General features: G+C 43.1%; 1 protein-coding gene and 1 long non-coding RNA gene across 4 annotated transcripts in view; one reads left to right on the top strand and one right to left on the bottom strand.

The window, feature by feature from the left end:
- LOC129201818 (uncharacterized) overlaps window positions 1–14709 on the top strand; it is a 34165-nt gene extending 19456 nt beyond the window's left edge. Inside the window, exons 3-5 of the long non-coding RNA XR_008575502.1 lie at window positions 4700–4956; window positions 8392–8484; window positions 13464–14709. This is a non-coding gene — a long non-coding RNA (uncharacterized LOC129201818). The remainder of the gene's footprint in view (window positions 1–4699; window positions 4957–8391; window positions 8485–13463) is intronic.
- Window positions 1–15939, bottom strand: part of CDHR3 (cadherin related family member 3) — a 66388-nt gene that overhangs the window by 14355 nt on the left and 36094 nt on the right. For all 3 annotated transcript variants that reach the window (XM_054813582.1, XM_054813580.1, XM_054813581.1), the window contains 9 exons: window positions 14704–14798; window positions 14494–14598; window positions 10690–10838; window positions 9163–9352; window positions 7410–7578; window positions 5824–5923; window positions 5580–5678; window positions 1900–2126; window positions 19–190 (listed from right to left, as the gene is read on the bottom strand). In XM_054813582.1, coding sequence (XP_054669557.1) covers window positions 19–190; window positions 1900–2126; window positions 5580–5678; window positions 5824–5923; window positions 7410–7578; window positions 9163–9352; window positions 10690–10838; window positions 14494–14598; window positions 14704–14798 — 1306 coding nt within the window. The remainder of the gene's footprint in view (window positions 1–18; window positions 191–1899; window positions 2127–5579; window positions 5679–5823; window positions 5924–7409; window positions 7579–9162; window positions 9353–10689; window positions 10839–14493; window positions 14599–14703; window positions 14799–15939) is intronic.

The following is a 15939-nucleotide window of genomic DNA, read 5'->3' as shown; positions in this document are numbered from 1 at the left end:
TACACCATAACACAGTACCTTCATTAATGAAGTAACGGAAAGACCTGGGATCAGAATCACGATCTTGACATTCAATCCTGAAGCCATTAATATTGGTCCCAACAGCTATGCTGACTGGGATTTGAAACGAATAGAAATTGGGTGAACAAATTGGTTCTTCATCATTTACTTCCAAAACATTGACAGTTACCTGAAAGAAAAGAAAAATAGCAAGCTGAAGCTCCTCCGCTGTGCTGAGCCAGAATTTTATTAGCTTCAGAAACTGTCTGACTTTTTGCCTATTTTGCTCTTTTGATCAACAGCAGTAGAGGAGCAATGAAATTCCAATCTAGTTTCTACCAGATAATGTCTGTGATCATTTGGCCTTTGCTTCTTGTGATCAGCACTCTTTTGGGAACAGGCTCTTTAACCCAAACCATCTTCAATAACCACGGTGGTTTCGAGCTGATGTGTCTGACTATTTGAATTACCTGAAGTGTGTCATAGTAAGAATGAAAAATAATAATAGTACCAAGTATTCATTAAACTTCTTTTCAAACCTCTCAAATTGCTTCACAGTTATTAGTTAGGCTTCTTAGCATATTTAATAGTAATACAGAGTATGATCCACAGAAGGAAGGAAGACTCCTTATAGATTGACTGTTCCCAGTGAGAGAGAAATGCTGGTGATGGCCTTCTGCACAGCTGGGAGCACCACAGGTTGTGCCAGATGTGCTTAATGCCAGCTGGGCTTAGCTGGCTGAGAGAAAAAGATTACCCTTCTCAAAGCTCTTTCCTCTAATGTTGGTTGGTCTTTAACAGGCAACAGATAAACTTGTCATCGTTAAAAGCTCCTGATGCTAAATTTTCCTTAATCATTACCTTTAAATATTATAGGTGACAAAGAGATTAAATACCTCCCACTTAGCATCTCCATGGATGGTGCTTAGCTGGAATAGAAAGCAGGCCTACTACCTGTATTCCCCTCAACAGATGTGCAAAAATCAAATGTAAGGCAGTCATGAGGGAGAAGACGTGAAAATGAGTAAAAAGGAGTCTGTAGGTGAAGGACATCAGGATTCTTTGAAAGAAGTGACTATAAAATACCTTTGTGGATATATCATCTATGTTTTTTTTCCTGAATAAAATAGGACTAGGCAGCAAACTTGAGCACAACCCTACCGTTTAATGTTATCATGGTCCCTGGCATGCTCTTGGCCAAGGCCAGATAGCACCATTGGGGACAAAACTAGATCACGGTTGGAGAAGGCACGTGTAAGGGTCATCCCCAGTAGGCCACGTGGACACAGCTGTACTGGGTGGGCCTTCTGACATTATCCCAAGAGGCTGCCCCAGCCCTCATCCCATCCCCAAGGTGCGCAGCACATCTTGTCTGTCCCACCCCATGAAAACACAACTCTGATGGGCTGCAACACGATTCTCACATTCCTTTGGGCACTTTGCAGTGAAAAATCACATACAAAATCAAAAGTATGATTAAGGGACAAGGGGCACTACACAAGGCCCAAAAAGGACTTGGTACTAAGCATGCTAAAATTAGGTTATACCTGGCCTTGAGACCCTTTCCTTTTCTATTTTCTGGTACATATGTAGCCATAAAGAATATCTTAAATTGCCTGGGGCACAGAAAACAATTTCACTGCCTGGATAAAATAAGAAAAAAAGACTGAGAAACAAAAACCACAGACTTAAAAATATAAAAATATTACTTTAATCCTTTTCGTAAGAAATAAAGCAAGACTGAGTGAACACCACCCTTTCATCTGACTAGTATACAGCTGTATGCAGGGGTGGACTTGCCTTTTACAGACCAAAGTGCTTTGCCCAATGTCTTACCGTTCTTGTCAGGAGGAAGAGAGAAAAATGTAGATAAAGCAGGAGTAGAGTGGATTTACTCACAGACGCTGTTGCAGTCTTCTCTTGGTCTGAGGCCTGTACTGTGAGAATGTGTTTCTGAGTTGTTTCATAGTCTAATCTAGCTAAAATCTTCACATCTCCTTTGGTTGGGTTGATCCAGAAGACATTTGTGTAATCCCTGGTGCTTCCTCCAGCTACAATGGAATAAGTGATGACGCTGGGTGGCCAGTCCTTGTCTCTGGCATTCACTCTCCCAATGCTGGATCCAACTGAGCGATAGAAAATCCATATTTCAATAACTTTTTAAGGAAAAGGAAGTACAGAGTACTTGTTCCAACCAAAACTTGATGAAACTGAACTAAAGATTTGTTTTAGAGTTTTTCACCCTAAAAAAGAAAAGCAAAGGTATGAGAAATACTAGTTCACCATGCTGTGCTATAGCTCCCCCGTGCATGGGCTTGTCTGCTAGCAATAAATACCAAAACACGAGGCGTCTGTAGAGAACCACAACAGAATCGCTCTGGTGGTGAGGGCCACCTCGAGCCCTGCACCAACACGCACAAACTCCCACCTTGTGGCAGCCCAAGCGCTGGCTTGGTTGGAGGAACAAGGCTCTTCGTCTGCCTTGAGAAGCAATTGCTGCTGTTCCTTCTGAGGTGTTTGAAAAGCCATTTGAATTACCTTTGTGCCAAGCGTTTATGAAATAAACTACAAATGGCAGTGCTGTAAACTGTGAGAACAAAGATGGGACTGTGCACGCCCATCTCTGCAGACATTGATTCAATGCTAAATGCATCCACATGACCTGGGGATACACCGGATGAATAGTCCACATGCACAGAGTGAGACAGGAGGAGGATGTAAACAAAGGGTTGTGGGTTTTTTTCTTTCCTGACCCTGTGAACTCCAGCCCTACTGCAAACTGTTGCCTCCTAGCAAGCTAGCAAGCACCCTGTTGATGCCAACTCAGCCCAAAATAAAAGGCAGTCTGAGTCCAAAAAGCATTTCTCTTGATAGTGTCAGTATCCAGAAAAGTTCTGTGGCTAACACAGAGAGGTTTACAGGCATATCAGTGTCACAGATGGGTTTTCAAGTATTACATTTCTAAGGTACATATCAGTTGTATGAGGCGGCACACACACAGAATAGGAAATGCCACAAAATTCACTGCATCCTGTCCACTGGTAAACAGTGTAGAAAGACAAGCTCCATCCATGCACCATAGAAACAAAAGGTGGGTAAGAACAACAGTCTGCTGAGCAACGCAAGATGCTGGTATGAACACCTGAAGGTCAGGGTCCTCTGACTGCTGAGTGGCTGTCCTGTGCCTCCTTGTCCCCCCTTAGCCCTCCTTGCTTTCCTGGAAGTTTGGCTCCTGGAGGAGCCAGAGCTGCCAGGGTTCCTCTGCCAGGCCAACCCCCCTGGGAGCCAGCCCTCCCTGCCCCAGCCTCCTCAGGCTGCAGCTACACCAGCTGCAGCTTTGCCATACTCAGCAGTGGCCAATGACAGCTTCTCCACAGGGCAGGCAGGAGTGATTTTTTGCAGACATTTGGACCTTGGCAAGATCCTCCTGACCAGAGAAGGAAGAAAACAGAGAGCTGAGGATGAGGGCTGGAAATCTGGGCTTGCTCCTTTGTCCATGGCAAGGGAGAGGAGGTTGTGGGCAGGATGGCAGGGCTGTTTGAAGCATGCCTTTTCCTCCCCATACCCCTGCCTCCTGGCTTAGGCAAATGGACACAAAAGCCCACAGGTCTGCTGACCACAGCTGCCTTCGCCTGTGCTTTGAGCCTGCCCTGGCCAGAATGATTTGATGAATTCAAGCGGATACTAGTTTATCTTGCTGCTAAATCTCCTGGAGTTTCATGGGCAGCTTCACCATGTTCCACTCAGATGCAGTGATGCAGTCGGTGACGTGGTGTTGGGGCAGGTTTGTGAATAACAGCAGCCTGGGGCAGTGTTGGACATGCTGGAGGACAGGGCTGCGATTCAGAAGGGCCCGCAGGCTGGAGCTACGAGCTGACAGGACTCGTGGAGCTCAGCACAGACAAATGCAAAGTCCTGCACCTGGGCCAGAACAAGCCCATGTGTCAGCACAGACTAGGTCTGACTGAGCAGGCAGCAGCTCTGCAGGAATGGACCCCAGGCCCTGGTGGACAAGTTATACACGAGGGCACCCTTGGGAGAATGGAGACCTCATACTGGGCTATATTAACATGTTTGTTACTAGCACATGGTGGGAAGTGACTACTCTGCTCTGCTCAGCACTCATAAAGCTACCTGTGGCCAGTTTGGGGGCCTAGGTACAAGAGAGATGCTAACAAACTGGAGAAAGGCTGGGAAGGGCCACTAAGATGTCAGGGTTGAGCAGAGGATGCAGGAGGAGAGACTGATGAGGCCGAGTTTGTTCAGGCTGGAGAAGGGAAGGCGAGGAAGGGATTTAATTGCTTTGCTCCACTACCTAAAAGGCAATAATACAGAAGACCAAGATACACTCTCCTCAGAAGGTGACAGTGAAAGGGCAACAGAGAACAGACACAAGCTGCAACATAGGAAATTCCAGCTGGGTGCAAGGTAAAATTACCCGAAATGAAGGTTGCTCAGCTGGGACAGGGGCTCAGCAAGGCTGTGGAGGCTCCATCCTTGGAAATTTTCATAATTCAATTGGATGAGGCCCCAAGCAACCTGATCTAACTTTGAAACTAGCTTCACTTTGCACATGAGTTGGACTGGAGAACTCCAGAGGTCCATCACACCTTCAATTTTTCTGTGGCACTGGGAAGTCCAGAATGAGGGTCAAGATTTATCTAGCATGTACCTAACAGACCTCTCAATTTTTTCTCAGCCAACAGCATAAAGCCAGTAAGTGAAGTCCTGGGACAGAAGGCCTGTGTTTGGTACATTGGGTCATATGAGGGAGAGGCTGAAGCTAGAGAAGATGCCATTCCCATGTCAACTCCTCTGCACCCCGAGCAGCACAGCACGGAGCAGGCTGGCAGTTGCACCTGGCACATGAGGATTGCCAAGGAGGCAAGATGCTGTGGCACTACTCTGCAAACTCATGAGATGCAGGACTCACCAAGGGACAGGAACTGTGCTGAGGTGGGAGTCAAGCATGTGAACAGTTTCAACAAATTCAGTTTTAAGGTCACTTTTGCAGCCACTGGTCCTGGGCTGTTGCAAGAGTGGGAAGGACCCTGGCTCTGGGCACCAGGAGCTGCTCTGGCTGTCGTCTGGCTGAGCAAAGCCTCCCCATCCGAGCACTCCCACCCCACCTCCAGGGTACCCACTGCACCCAAGGTGAATTGGGTCTAAGGGGACAGTGGGTGGCCATCCTGCACCATGCCAGGGCCAAGGGAGTCCTCACTTTTTTGTGTCAGTCTATAGCAGATTCTTTGCACCATTACAGTCCCTCCAAATGGCTAATTTAGCAAGAGCAGAAAGACGGTCTAAAACAAGACATCTGAGTTCAGTTTCTGGCTCTGACACAGATTTCTTGTGCAATTGCTGAATTTGTTGGTGTCTCAGCTTCCATCTGTACAACTGGAGTTGTTGCCAGTTTTGTCTATTTAAGGGTAGTATGTGGTTGTACAGTGAGACCCCGGTTGAACTGGAACTTTGAGCCATTCTCTTAATTCAAATATATGAAAATCCATTTGGAGCAAAAAGGTACTTATATCAACATGACAACATTATTTCTATCATGTAGGTGCTACTTACTGTACCTTTAGCAATTTCTGAAACATTAAACTCATATGATAAATTACTGAAGACTGGAAAAAATTCATTCACTGGCTTTATCCTGATGTAAATGTAGATGATATCTGGAAATATAACAGAAGATTAAATCATAGTTAAGTATGGCTGTGAAATTTTCTCATGCATATATTCAAAATACATATGGTATTCTTCTCTCCATGCTGTTACAGCACAGGAAAATATCAAAAGAAGTGTAAAAGGGATACTTGCTTGAGTAGTTAGGATAGGCACTATCTTGCACCCTGACAGTCAAAGAATAAACTCCAACTCCTAGATTAGCTGGGTTTTCTAAATCAATACTTCCAGTCATCTAAATTAAAAAGAAACACAATTGTATTTATACTTCCTTACATAAAGTCACAACACATGATGGCAATTACTTTTTTCAGTGTTCTGTAAGTGAGGTCTCCCCCTTGGATATATAGAATTGCCCTGTAGGAGTAATACAGCCTATTAATTACAGGATTGAATTACAGGCTTTTTCTACATGTTCACGCTCTGGTGTCTCTTGGCAATTCAAAACTCTTTCCTTCTGCCAACAAAATATCTTCCCCTTAAGTGTAGGAAGTTTTATCATGTGTATCTTAAGGTCCTGGCCTTTTACCTGGTTAATTCAAAGAGTATGTAATGAGCTGTCTATTTACTGTGCCCTTTGTTGGCTCAACAAGAACCTGCTATTGCTAAATAGTAATAGTTACTCCTGGAGCTCACACCTACAGACATGTATTAAAGGTATCAGGTTCAGCCACAAGCATTTACCCAGGAAGCAAGTTGTTACTAAATGGTGGCTCACACAGATTTAAACCCTAATCTCCTGAACTCTCTATCTTTCTGAAGGAGCCTCATAAACACTGGGGCAGCAGGACTAAAGCACAGGCATCCACTGTTTATCATCTACAGGAAAATTCCTGCAGGAACGGGACTCTTCAGATAGCCTGTTACATTATACATACATGGCGATCAAAGGGTTGACAACAAACATATCCTGTGCAGCAATGAAAATGCTTTTTATGTTGGTAGATGAAGCAGCAGCTAAGGGCAGTGTACATTGACATGTATACCTCAGATCAAAAATTAAAAGCCACACAAAATCGTTTTACTGCTCCTGTAGCACTCTCGGCTTTTAGACAGAATGCCTATTTTTTGTTATGTTTCCCTTTTTCTGTATTTGTCCACAGTTCTCTTTAAAGCAATGAAAACACCAACATTGCACACATCCAGCAAGCGGTGGGGGTTCTGTCCAATGCAGATATGCCAGCAGCTATCAAGATAAGGAGCCCATATTTTGAGAAGCAAAATAACACAAGTGCATATGCCACCACACTTTTGTGAAAATTTACCACTCAAAGTGGTTTTACAATTCTGACCAACAAAGCTGGGAAGTAGCTACTGAGTGTGGGATTTCTCAAGTATTTCAATTCTTCATGCTGAATAGCAAGGATCTTCCACAGTCTGGCATGAATAAATGGGTATGAAATGGCATCAAATTTCTCTGCTAATCTGTATCAAAGTTGGTGCTTCACACTCCCTAAAAATGGGTTATCTTTTTTCAATCATATCTAGCACATTTATTTAAAACTGGAGAAAACAGTTCTCTGTTCACCAAATTCTGTAGAATCCATGGAAAGCATCCTATCAAAGGGTATGTAGTTACAGTCATTCTCCACGTCATACCCACTGTGACATGAATTACAGTAATTCTTTTTTTCTTCTACAATGAATTCAAAGAACTTATAATATTTCATAAACTGACTTCTGAAATGAGACCATCTAACATAAAGCCACAAACGACTGACCACAAGTCTTCCAGATCCAGTAGACTCCAGAGCAAAGTTATTGCTTCCAAAACCAGATAATCCAACGAAATTAAATTGATTGTTTGATGGATTGACATCAATATCTTTACAGTAGTTTCTAAGATCAAGAAGAAATGTCCCAGCAGTCATATTTTCATTTGCCTCTTTCCTGTTTAAAACAAACACATTTTCCATCAGATCTACTTAGATTTCTCCTCTGAACTCATTGACTTCCATTTATTTTCTAAATGAAATCCTAGATCTAAATAGGCAACAGTTGAGGAAACAACCCAGAATTTGATCCATATGCTGTGGTGGACAACAGCCCTACAAAATGGGTAGGATATAAACATTTAGCCAGGTCCAAACCATAAACCTGGAACTCAGCTAAACTTTAGAAGTTGCCATGAGATCTTAATGTTCAAGATTAGTTCAATTAACAATTAGTATTTTAAAACATCTTTACGATACTCATTTTGTCAGTATGTTATAATGTTCTCCCATTGAGAAGCTTGTTCCTTCTCCCTAACTAATAGCTGGACCATTCCGCTGTTTAGTTAAACTAGCATTTCTGACGCTGCTGTTGACAGTGAGGGTCCCTGTGATGCACATGATGAAATTGGGGGTGGAGGGTGTCAATTTAATTTTTTTTTAATCAAGAGAATTAAATACAAAAAAAAAGAACCAACTGAAATACCATTAAGCCCTGATTTTGTTCCCTTGTACAATCCCTATAAGACTAGCTCTTTATTTGATTGCATTTTTCCCCTGAAGATTTTTGTCTCCTTGGGATCAAAATTTAAGCTCACTAAATAACACAGGGACTGTTGTGTTATTGTCATGGATGGTGTAACTAAGCAGCGCTCTGAAGAATTGGATTCTTTTCCTGCCAGTACGTAGCAGTATATGATTTAAATGCAAGACACTTCTATTAGATAATGAGCAAGCAATTTATACTAACTGGGAATTCCTCATTGCATAGGTTCTTGGCCTGAGATGCTGGACTACCATCAAACTACCATAAGTGCATCTGAAGAACTGCACTATGCAATGCAGTATACCCTGAAAGATCAAGGTACAGGCACATCAAACACTCCAGATGGACAATTTTGACTTCAGTCTTTCTATGACACACTTCTTCTGAAAAATGGAGTTAATGTTATGTCCTCATCTGCAAATACAAACTACCTGATCATCACAAAGGTCTCAGAGCATTCATAGCCATAGCAAAGTCCATGACTAAGCTACTATGCACAAAGGACACCTATAACATGAAGTGATCTGGGCTCTGAAGACATTGCAGATTGCATTAGGCAGGTCATCAGGAAGAGACTTAGAAGAGAGGATCAGGAAGTTTAAAATAAAACTCCAGAACTGAGTGGCAAGCTTTCTCTCATGAATGATTCACTGCAGTTTAGCATAAAGAAAGGAAGAGCCTGGATCTGTATGGGTCAGAAAAGTAACTCTATAACACATAGCTCTGATATCCTACGGGTTTAGGTATCTGAAAGAAAGATAAATAAAGCATCTAACTATACACAGGTATTTTTAGTCCAAATTTCCAGTTTGAACATGTCAGGAAATTTAGTTTTGTGCCCTAAGACACTTACAGTAAACACTAACCTAAAGGCTTAAAGGTAAATGTCCATTTGAACCTCTGGCTGTAGGTCTGGGGACCCTAACTGATGTGTCCTAGACCACACACTGGTTTGGGGCAACAAGGCAGCACGAAGGCAATGAAGAGCCTCAGTACCTGAAGGTAGAAGGATTGCATTCTGGTGAGTTGTCGTTGATATCGTCAATAATGATTGTGATCTCCATTTCGCTGGCATGACCGACACTGGGACTGTCCTCCACCTGGATTATCACTGAAACATTAGGATGGAGCCGCAGTGGAAGGGCATCTCGGTCAATTCTCCCAGCCACCTGCAGCACTCCAGTTGCTGGGCAAAAAGCAGCCAGAAGTTAGATGCTCACCATGGACGGAAGTAACAAACACTTGTTGTGTACATGCAAGAGCACAGAGTAGCTCAGCAGACAGGCAGCAGAATAAAAAGTATTCTGCTCTGTGCAAATCATGGCTTATTTAGTTATTTTTTAAAATTATACAAAATGGCTCTGAAAGTTCTGTGTAAGACGTTAATGGATAGATACACATTGCTCAAAAATACGCCAAAGATGGCCTCAGCAGAGGGCTTGGAAAGCAGTTAGATTTCTCTTAAGCTCTCAAAAAGCTAGTGCAAGTCAGATTTGAGTGCACTCACAGAGCATCAAGGACAATGAGCTGCTAATGCCTGTGCTGACCTTACTCTCTAGCTAGGAAGATCGCTTCCCTTTCTGCTGTTATCATTCAAGCATCCTTCAGCACCTCTAAATCTACTCACACATCAACAGAGCTGCTCTTAACTGTGACAGATGGTGCCAAGTGCTCTGGTCAGCCATTCACTTTTAATACTTTTTTTCACTTCTGTTAGCCTCTGCTCAAAAAGAGAAGGTTTTTATAGCACAGCACAATATATTTCCAGAGCACAAAGGAGGTAAAAGACCTGCCTATATAGCCTTTGCGTTTTGGAGTGTAATTGAGGGGGAGGGTGGCATATCTGGCCAAACGACATAGGGAATCCAAAGCATTTAAGGATCACCCTGATCCCCCACAGCACTGTGTTGTGTGGCATCTCTTACAGCTGTGATAAGCAGTTCTAAAGCAATAGCAGACGAGGAGCAAAGCAGTCACTGACCACCAGCCCTGGAGCAAAAACCTCAGGGTGCTGGACTGTGCACCCGATTTAACATGGGGAGACAGGACCAGCATGAGAGAGAGGACTCTCTTGGATGGCCTTGCCTGAGGAGGGTCATGAATCAAGCAATGATGTTGAGGTGCAGATTTGCTATGCACCTCAATGCTAGAGCTGATTTCAGGCAGGAGAGAGCACACTTTGGTCTATGTGCCGCTCTTCCAAAAGCCCCAGAAAGGTCACCGCAGTCCTCAGAAATTAAAAACAAGACAGCTAATCTTACTTCCACCCAAGGGACTGTCACCCTCCAGCCATAAGTCAATATTTGTCTATAAGTCACCTTTACTCTACTTTCTTAAAGATATTTTACTGAATCTTGGTCAGCTGACCGAAGAATTTGACCCTAATAATGTACTGAGTGTTTCTTATTTCTAGAGGTAGCCACAGAATAAAGTAAGTCACTTTAAAACTAAGGCAAAAACATTTTCTCCAAAGTGGCCACTCTCTTATTTGGATGTCAGAAGGCACATTTTTGTTTGTCTTACATGGATTTATGGAGAAATATCTGTCAGAAGACTGGATGCTGTAGAAAAGTCTGCTGGGAGAGTTTTCATCATCAGGGTCTTTAGCTGTTATATTGGCAACAACAGTGCCTGGGCTTTGCTCCTCTGGAATCCTGTAGATTCTTTGTTTTCTACAAGATAAAACAAAATTCAGCAAAGCACACATCTGTGTGTGCAAGGGCAGCTGATCACTGACTTAGCTGAGCAGCCAATTGTAGCAGCAGAGCTGTGGTCACGCTGGGCTCAGCGATGGCTATTTGCATGTCAGGGTAAACATCCCAGTCACTGGTTCTGCCAGCTGGACGTGTAGCAATAGCTAAACTGGTATGTGGTCATAAAGCATGACATAGCCAGACAAGTAAGTGTCCTTCCCCTCACAACTTTTTCACAGTAAAAGCAATTTGACTTTCACAGAATTATGGAAGCTGAAGGTGGAAGGGGCTGTTAAGTCATGCAGTCCATCTCCCCACAGAGCCACAGGCTGGTAAAGCCACTTGTTTTAATTCCTTCATTTTGCAAGAGAAAAACAAAAATAGAAGCAGTAATGTAATTAATCATGAATGCTGGAGGCTTTTGGGGGACAACAATATTACTAAAAAGCTGAGTTGCCCCTGCGGTAGGTGGAGGCAGGGAAGAGCACTCCTGTGGGTGCCCACCAGATGAACATGCTCCAAACTCCCAGCAACATCTCTCTGTCTGATTCATTTTACGTAGAGAAAATGTTTCTTTGCTGCTGCTGCTCAGTATGCCAGTGCTCCCAAATTTCCCGTGACCTCAGTAAGTTTTATGGCTCAGATATAGTCTGGCAGGCAATTGTGCAGGATTGCTTATAATGGTTGCAGTTGCATCTTAACATGGGTACTCAGGTATGCAATTATGGTATTTGAACCACATGGAAAAGCAGGCATGGGCAAGCACACAAAAACTGTGCAAGGAATTTATGAAGGCTGATTTACTCTGCTGAAACACACACAAACACACAAACATCTCCTGCTTATAGAAATCAAAGGGAGTTGAAGGTGCTCAAAAGTTCAGAAAAGCATTAGGAATATGTTTCAAGACTGAATCTTTTTTATTGCACATTTTAAACTTCCTATGCCACCACTTAGCTAATTGACTAGTCTATAGTTCCCAGTTTAGGAAAGCATGAGCCCTTCATTGTCCTCTGAAAACCAACATCATGGGGTACTTAGCAATTGGAGCAGAGAATTGCAGAGACAGAACAGAAGATCTCATGCCTCCAGGTCTCCACTTGCAGTTTTAAAAATGGTTAAGATGACACAGTACCTTCAACTGTTTTGTCCGCTCATATGAAAAGAGGAAGGCATACAAGAGAGAAATCACATAGGGTTTTCCCAGTAGAAACACCTAACGTTCAGCCGGAAGTAAACAAGGAGGTTGTGAAGGCTGCGGAGTCAGTGCATGTATTAAATTTCTATCTCACTCTTGGCGTTGGATCTCTTCCTTCCTTGTTCTCCTGTTACTCCTTCCTAAGTCACTCAGAAACAAAACAGATAGCAACAGATCTCCCTCACTGCTGCCAAAAACGCCACTCCAAAATGCCTCTCTGATCACTGGGGAATATGGGAGGGACAGTTCTACCTGGTTTTGGCTCAAAGTAGGGAACTCCCTGTGCCCGCAGGGACCACAACTCTGACCTTTCTGTGGACAGCAAACTCACCACAGCACCAACTTCACAGCCCTAACAGCCCTCCTGCACCCTTCATGAGCCATTGTCCAGTCCCCACCACATCTCTTGGGAAGAAACGGGATGTTTTCAAGCACATCCCCGTAGCTCCGAGTACTTGTACAGCTGGGGAGGAGTTGGGGTCACTTCCTATGCAGCTATGTCTGGGCTGTGTCCTGTTGTCCATCTGCCTGCCACCTGCCAGTGGCTTTTTACAGGATGGTTCACGCAGACCTTTTAGACACTGCAATGTAATTGTGAAGGAAGTATCCGTTTGTTTTCTTGTCTTCTCCTTTGTTTTCCCAAGTCCACAAGTTTTCCACTGATTTTAACAGCCAGAATTTCAAAAGGCTGAATGCCAATGTAGTGTTGTGAACAACAAAACCAGATGTGCCTGCATATACTATGGGAACAAATAAGAAGACCCTTTGAAACTCTGTTCTTGACAACTTTGATCAGGAGAAAATAAAGAAGGTTTGCTAACTTGTCAAGTTTCCCCAGCTCCCAAACCAGTACTAATTATTATAGTATCAGAAAGTACATAGCCCCAGCATGCAGCTCACATTTTAGCTGGGGAGAGGCCATACATGTGCATACGGAGGACAGATCATGAAGTGTAATTTAATCTAAAGTTCTTTATGAACCGAGCTGCTGGTTTTGGTCTGTAGTGTCAATCTAAAAGTGAGAAAATTCGAACAAATACCAGGCCTTATTTGTGCCACGTGAGAACTGAGTCTTAGGCCTTAGGTGTTATGGATGCTCAAGTTACTGCAGTTTTCCCTAATTTGAACAAATAGATAAATATCTAAAAGAGCTCCTTTACCATTCCAGACATAAGGATAAATAAACAGAAATGGCAACATTTGGAGGAAATAATCAGTCTAGAACACAATGTGCAAATGTTGGCACTGGGAAGAGGATTCCTCCTGCTTGTAGCAGTACAGTAACATAGAGCAAGCCACGAACCTTATTGATTATTGCAGACATGACGTTCAAGTATTAAATAAGTAGCAACACACAAAAAAAAATCCATGTCTGTTTCTAACATTTCATCCTTCTGTTTCTTCAGATTCTCCAGCCCTTTACCCAGCAAGGTCCACATCCTTGGCCTCAGCCCAGCAGCCATGCATTGCTCTGACTCCACAAAGCACCCAGAAGATTGCTCCAAACAAGTGGCTGCAAACCTCTTGGCATGGCCCAGGTGCTACACTGTCTTCTCCTTTGCATAGACGGCAGGAGAGCAGCCATCATAAATATTCTCACCAGGGACCTTGTAGAGCCTCAGGATCAGCAGACATAAAGAGAGTGTCTTGAATCAAATCAGCATCTCATACAAGTGACAAAGATAAATCAACAACAGAATCTGATAGACTGTAATAATTGTCAAGCTCCTGCTTCAGAAACAATCGCACATCCTGCTTCCCACCACAAAACAGCCTGCCGGTGGCACATGTATATTCTTTCCCATTTTTCCAAATTTTCAACAATATTCCTGCTTCCAACTAAAACTCCATTAGTCTTCAAAAGCTATTGCTGACTTGTGTGTTATGACACAATTTTCTGCTTACAACACAGTACGAGACGGCAATGTTTCAAAGATCACCGGGATTGTTTACAAGTGTTAAGTGTCTGGGAAGAAGAGGAAGACAGATCAAAAGTGAGACCTTTTTATGTCTAGACATTTCTGCATGAATAAACATCGTTATGGTGACGTGCACATCTGCATGAAGGGTAAATTCCATATGATTGTATCCACACAGGGCAAAATTCATCTCGTCTGAACTTGTCCAAAGGTCTTTGCATAGGTTTAACCTGTCTAAATGCCAACAAGTACAACAAGCTTGTTTGGCTGCTCTTAGCATGAAGGGAGAGCCTGGAAAACTTGAAACTATTAAGAATATAAATAAGAATAAAAGAGGGAAATGAGGGCAAAGCTTTCCAGTAAAATAACAGGAATCATAACAAAATGAAAATACTGTTTTCAGTAGTATTTTGTTGTTATATTTACTTGCCCTTATGTTACACCCTCTCATTGGTGCCAAAGCAGTAAAGCTGGGAAAACATTCACATTTTGAGTACAATGGAAGGTTTTCACTCACGTGGTAAAATAAGGTCTTTCATCATTGATGTTAATTATATTTATATTCACTGTTTTAGTCGAGTTGAGTCCTTCTGGATCTGTCACTGTTACATTTAAAAAGTAACTGTTAAATAAGAAAACAAAACAAGAATCATTCTGTGGCTATGTAGAAAAACATTTCTCTGCCTACTGTAAGCTAATAGACCACAAGAATAAAATACATCCTCACCAATGTGGATCCTTCTCATAATCAAATTCTTTTGTGGAAAAAATGGCTCCGCTTTCTAAGACCATGAATGGCACTGGTGCGGGGAGCAGTGAATACTGAAATGAAGAGAGCAAGGAATTAGTCTTTGTATCTTTAAACATACCTCAATTTATTCCTTGCCTTGTAGAATGGGCTGAGTTATATAGTACAGCATTTGCCTCAAACTTTGTATGAAACAGGTTGACATACAGATGCCAGCGCAAGCCCTAATCATCTGAGCTGAAGCAGCTCAAACTTGGTCCTACGTGCCTTGCTTGCCAGCCAGTGGAGGGTCGCAGGCATTGAACGACATTAAAGCCCACAGTGTTCTCCACCTCTGTGAACTCCAGTCTGCAATGAGAGTTTAACATAGAGGCCAGTCAGAAGAGACACAGTGCAGCAGGCAAAAATCAGCTTTGTGGTGGCAGCAGAGTATATCCTCAAATGAGAAGAGTGAAAGAAGAAGGAGTGAGACTCGATTTGGGGGACATAAGACGAGCCATGTAGGAGGCAATGAAGTTTGGAGGTCCAGACGATGGGAGAGGCCAGGGAGGGGAGAGTGGACTTTCACAGGGTGCGTGAGGCTGAAGGGTATTCACAACAGCCTGGTGTTAACGCGGCTGCTCGGTGGTAGCGTGTAGCAGCAGCTTCTTTGTGCATTGCACAACACAAATGTGTGTGGGAGGGAGCTGAGCGCCCCAGCACTGTACACAGTAGGGAGAAAGGCAGCATCGTGGTCCCTGTGGCCACGAGGTAGCTACTACACACCCATCACATCCTCCCTGCTACCTTCCACATGCCAAGCCATCACCAATAAGTCCTCAAGGACATTTCCTTTGCTAGTGCAAGTGCTAATAATACCCTAAAGTCTGAAGTATGCAACATCAGAGGGTCATGCACTGTACAAGTAATCAGCAAAATCCACTGATCAGATCTGTCCAGGTGATGCAACTGCTCTAGCGTTACCTTTAGGAAAGAAAACAGGAGGTACAGAGAGCTGAGTGAAACAACTTGCCTCCTGCAATGATATATTTAATTTAAATTGTTTTAAAAAAAGCTGGTGATCACAACTCTTTTAACATTTTTTTGCCAGTTGACCTTTCTAAATTCCCTCTCTGGATCATTATTTTACCTGTTACCTAGCACTTCTATATTTGCAGCTTCTTATTATGCCTGAGATTCATCAGGGGTTGGAAGGCATGTGGAACTCGCTGCAGT

Source organism: Grus americana, chromosome 1, assembly GCF_028858705.1.
Source record: "Grus americana isolate bGruAme1 chromosome 1, bGruAme1.mat, whole genome shotgun sequence".
Taxonomy (NCBI): domain Eukaryota; kingdom Metazoa; phylum Chordata; class Aves; order Gruiformes; family Gruidae; genus Grus; species Grus americana.
Note: the sequence above shows the minus strand (reverse complement) of the source record. Positions and strands in the feature narration are given on the sequence as shown.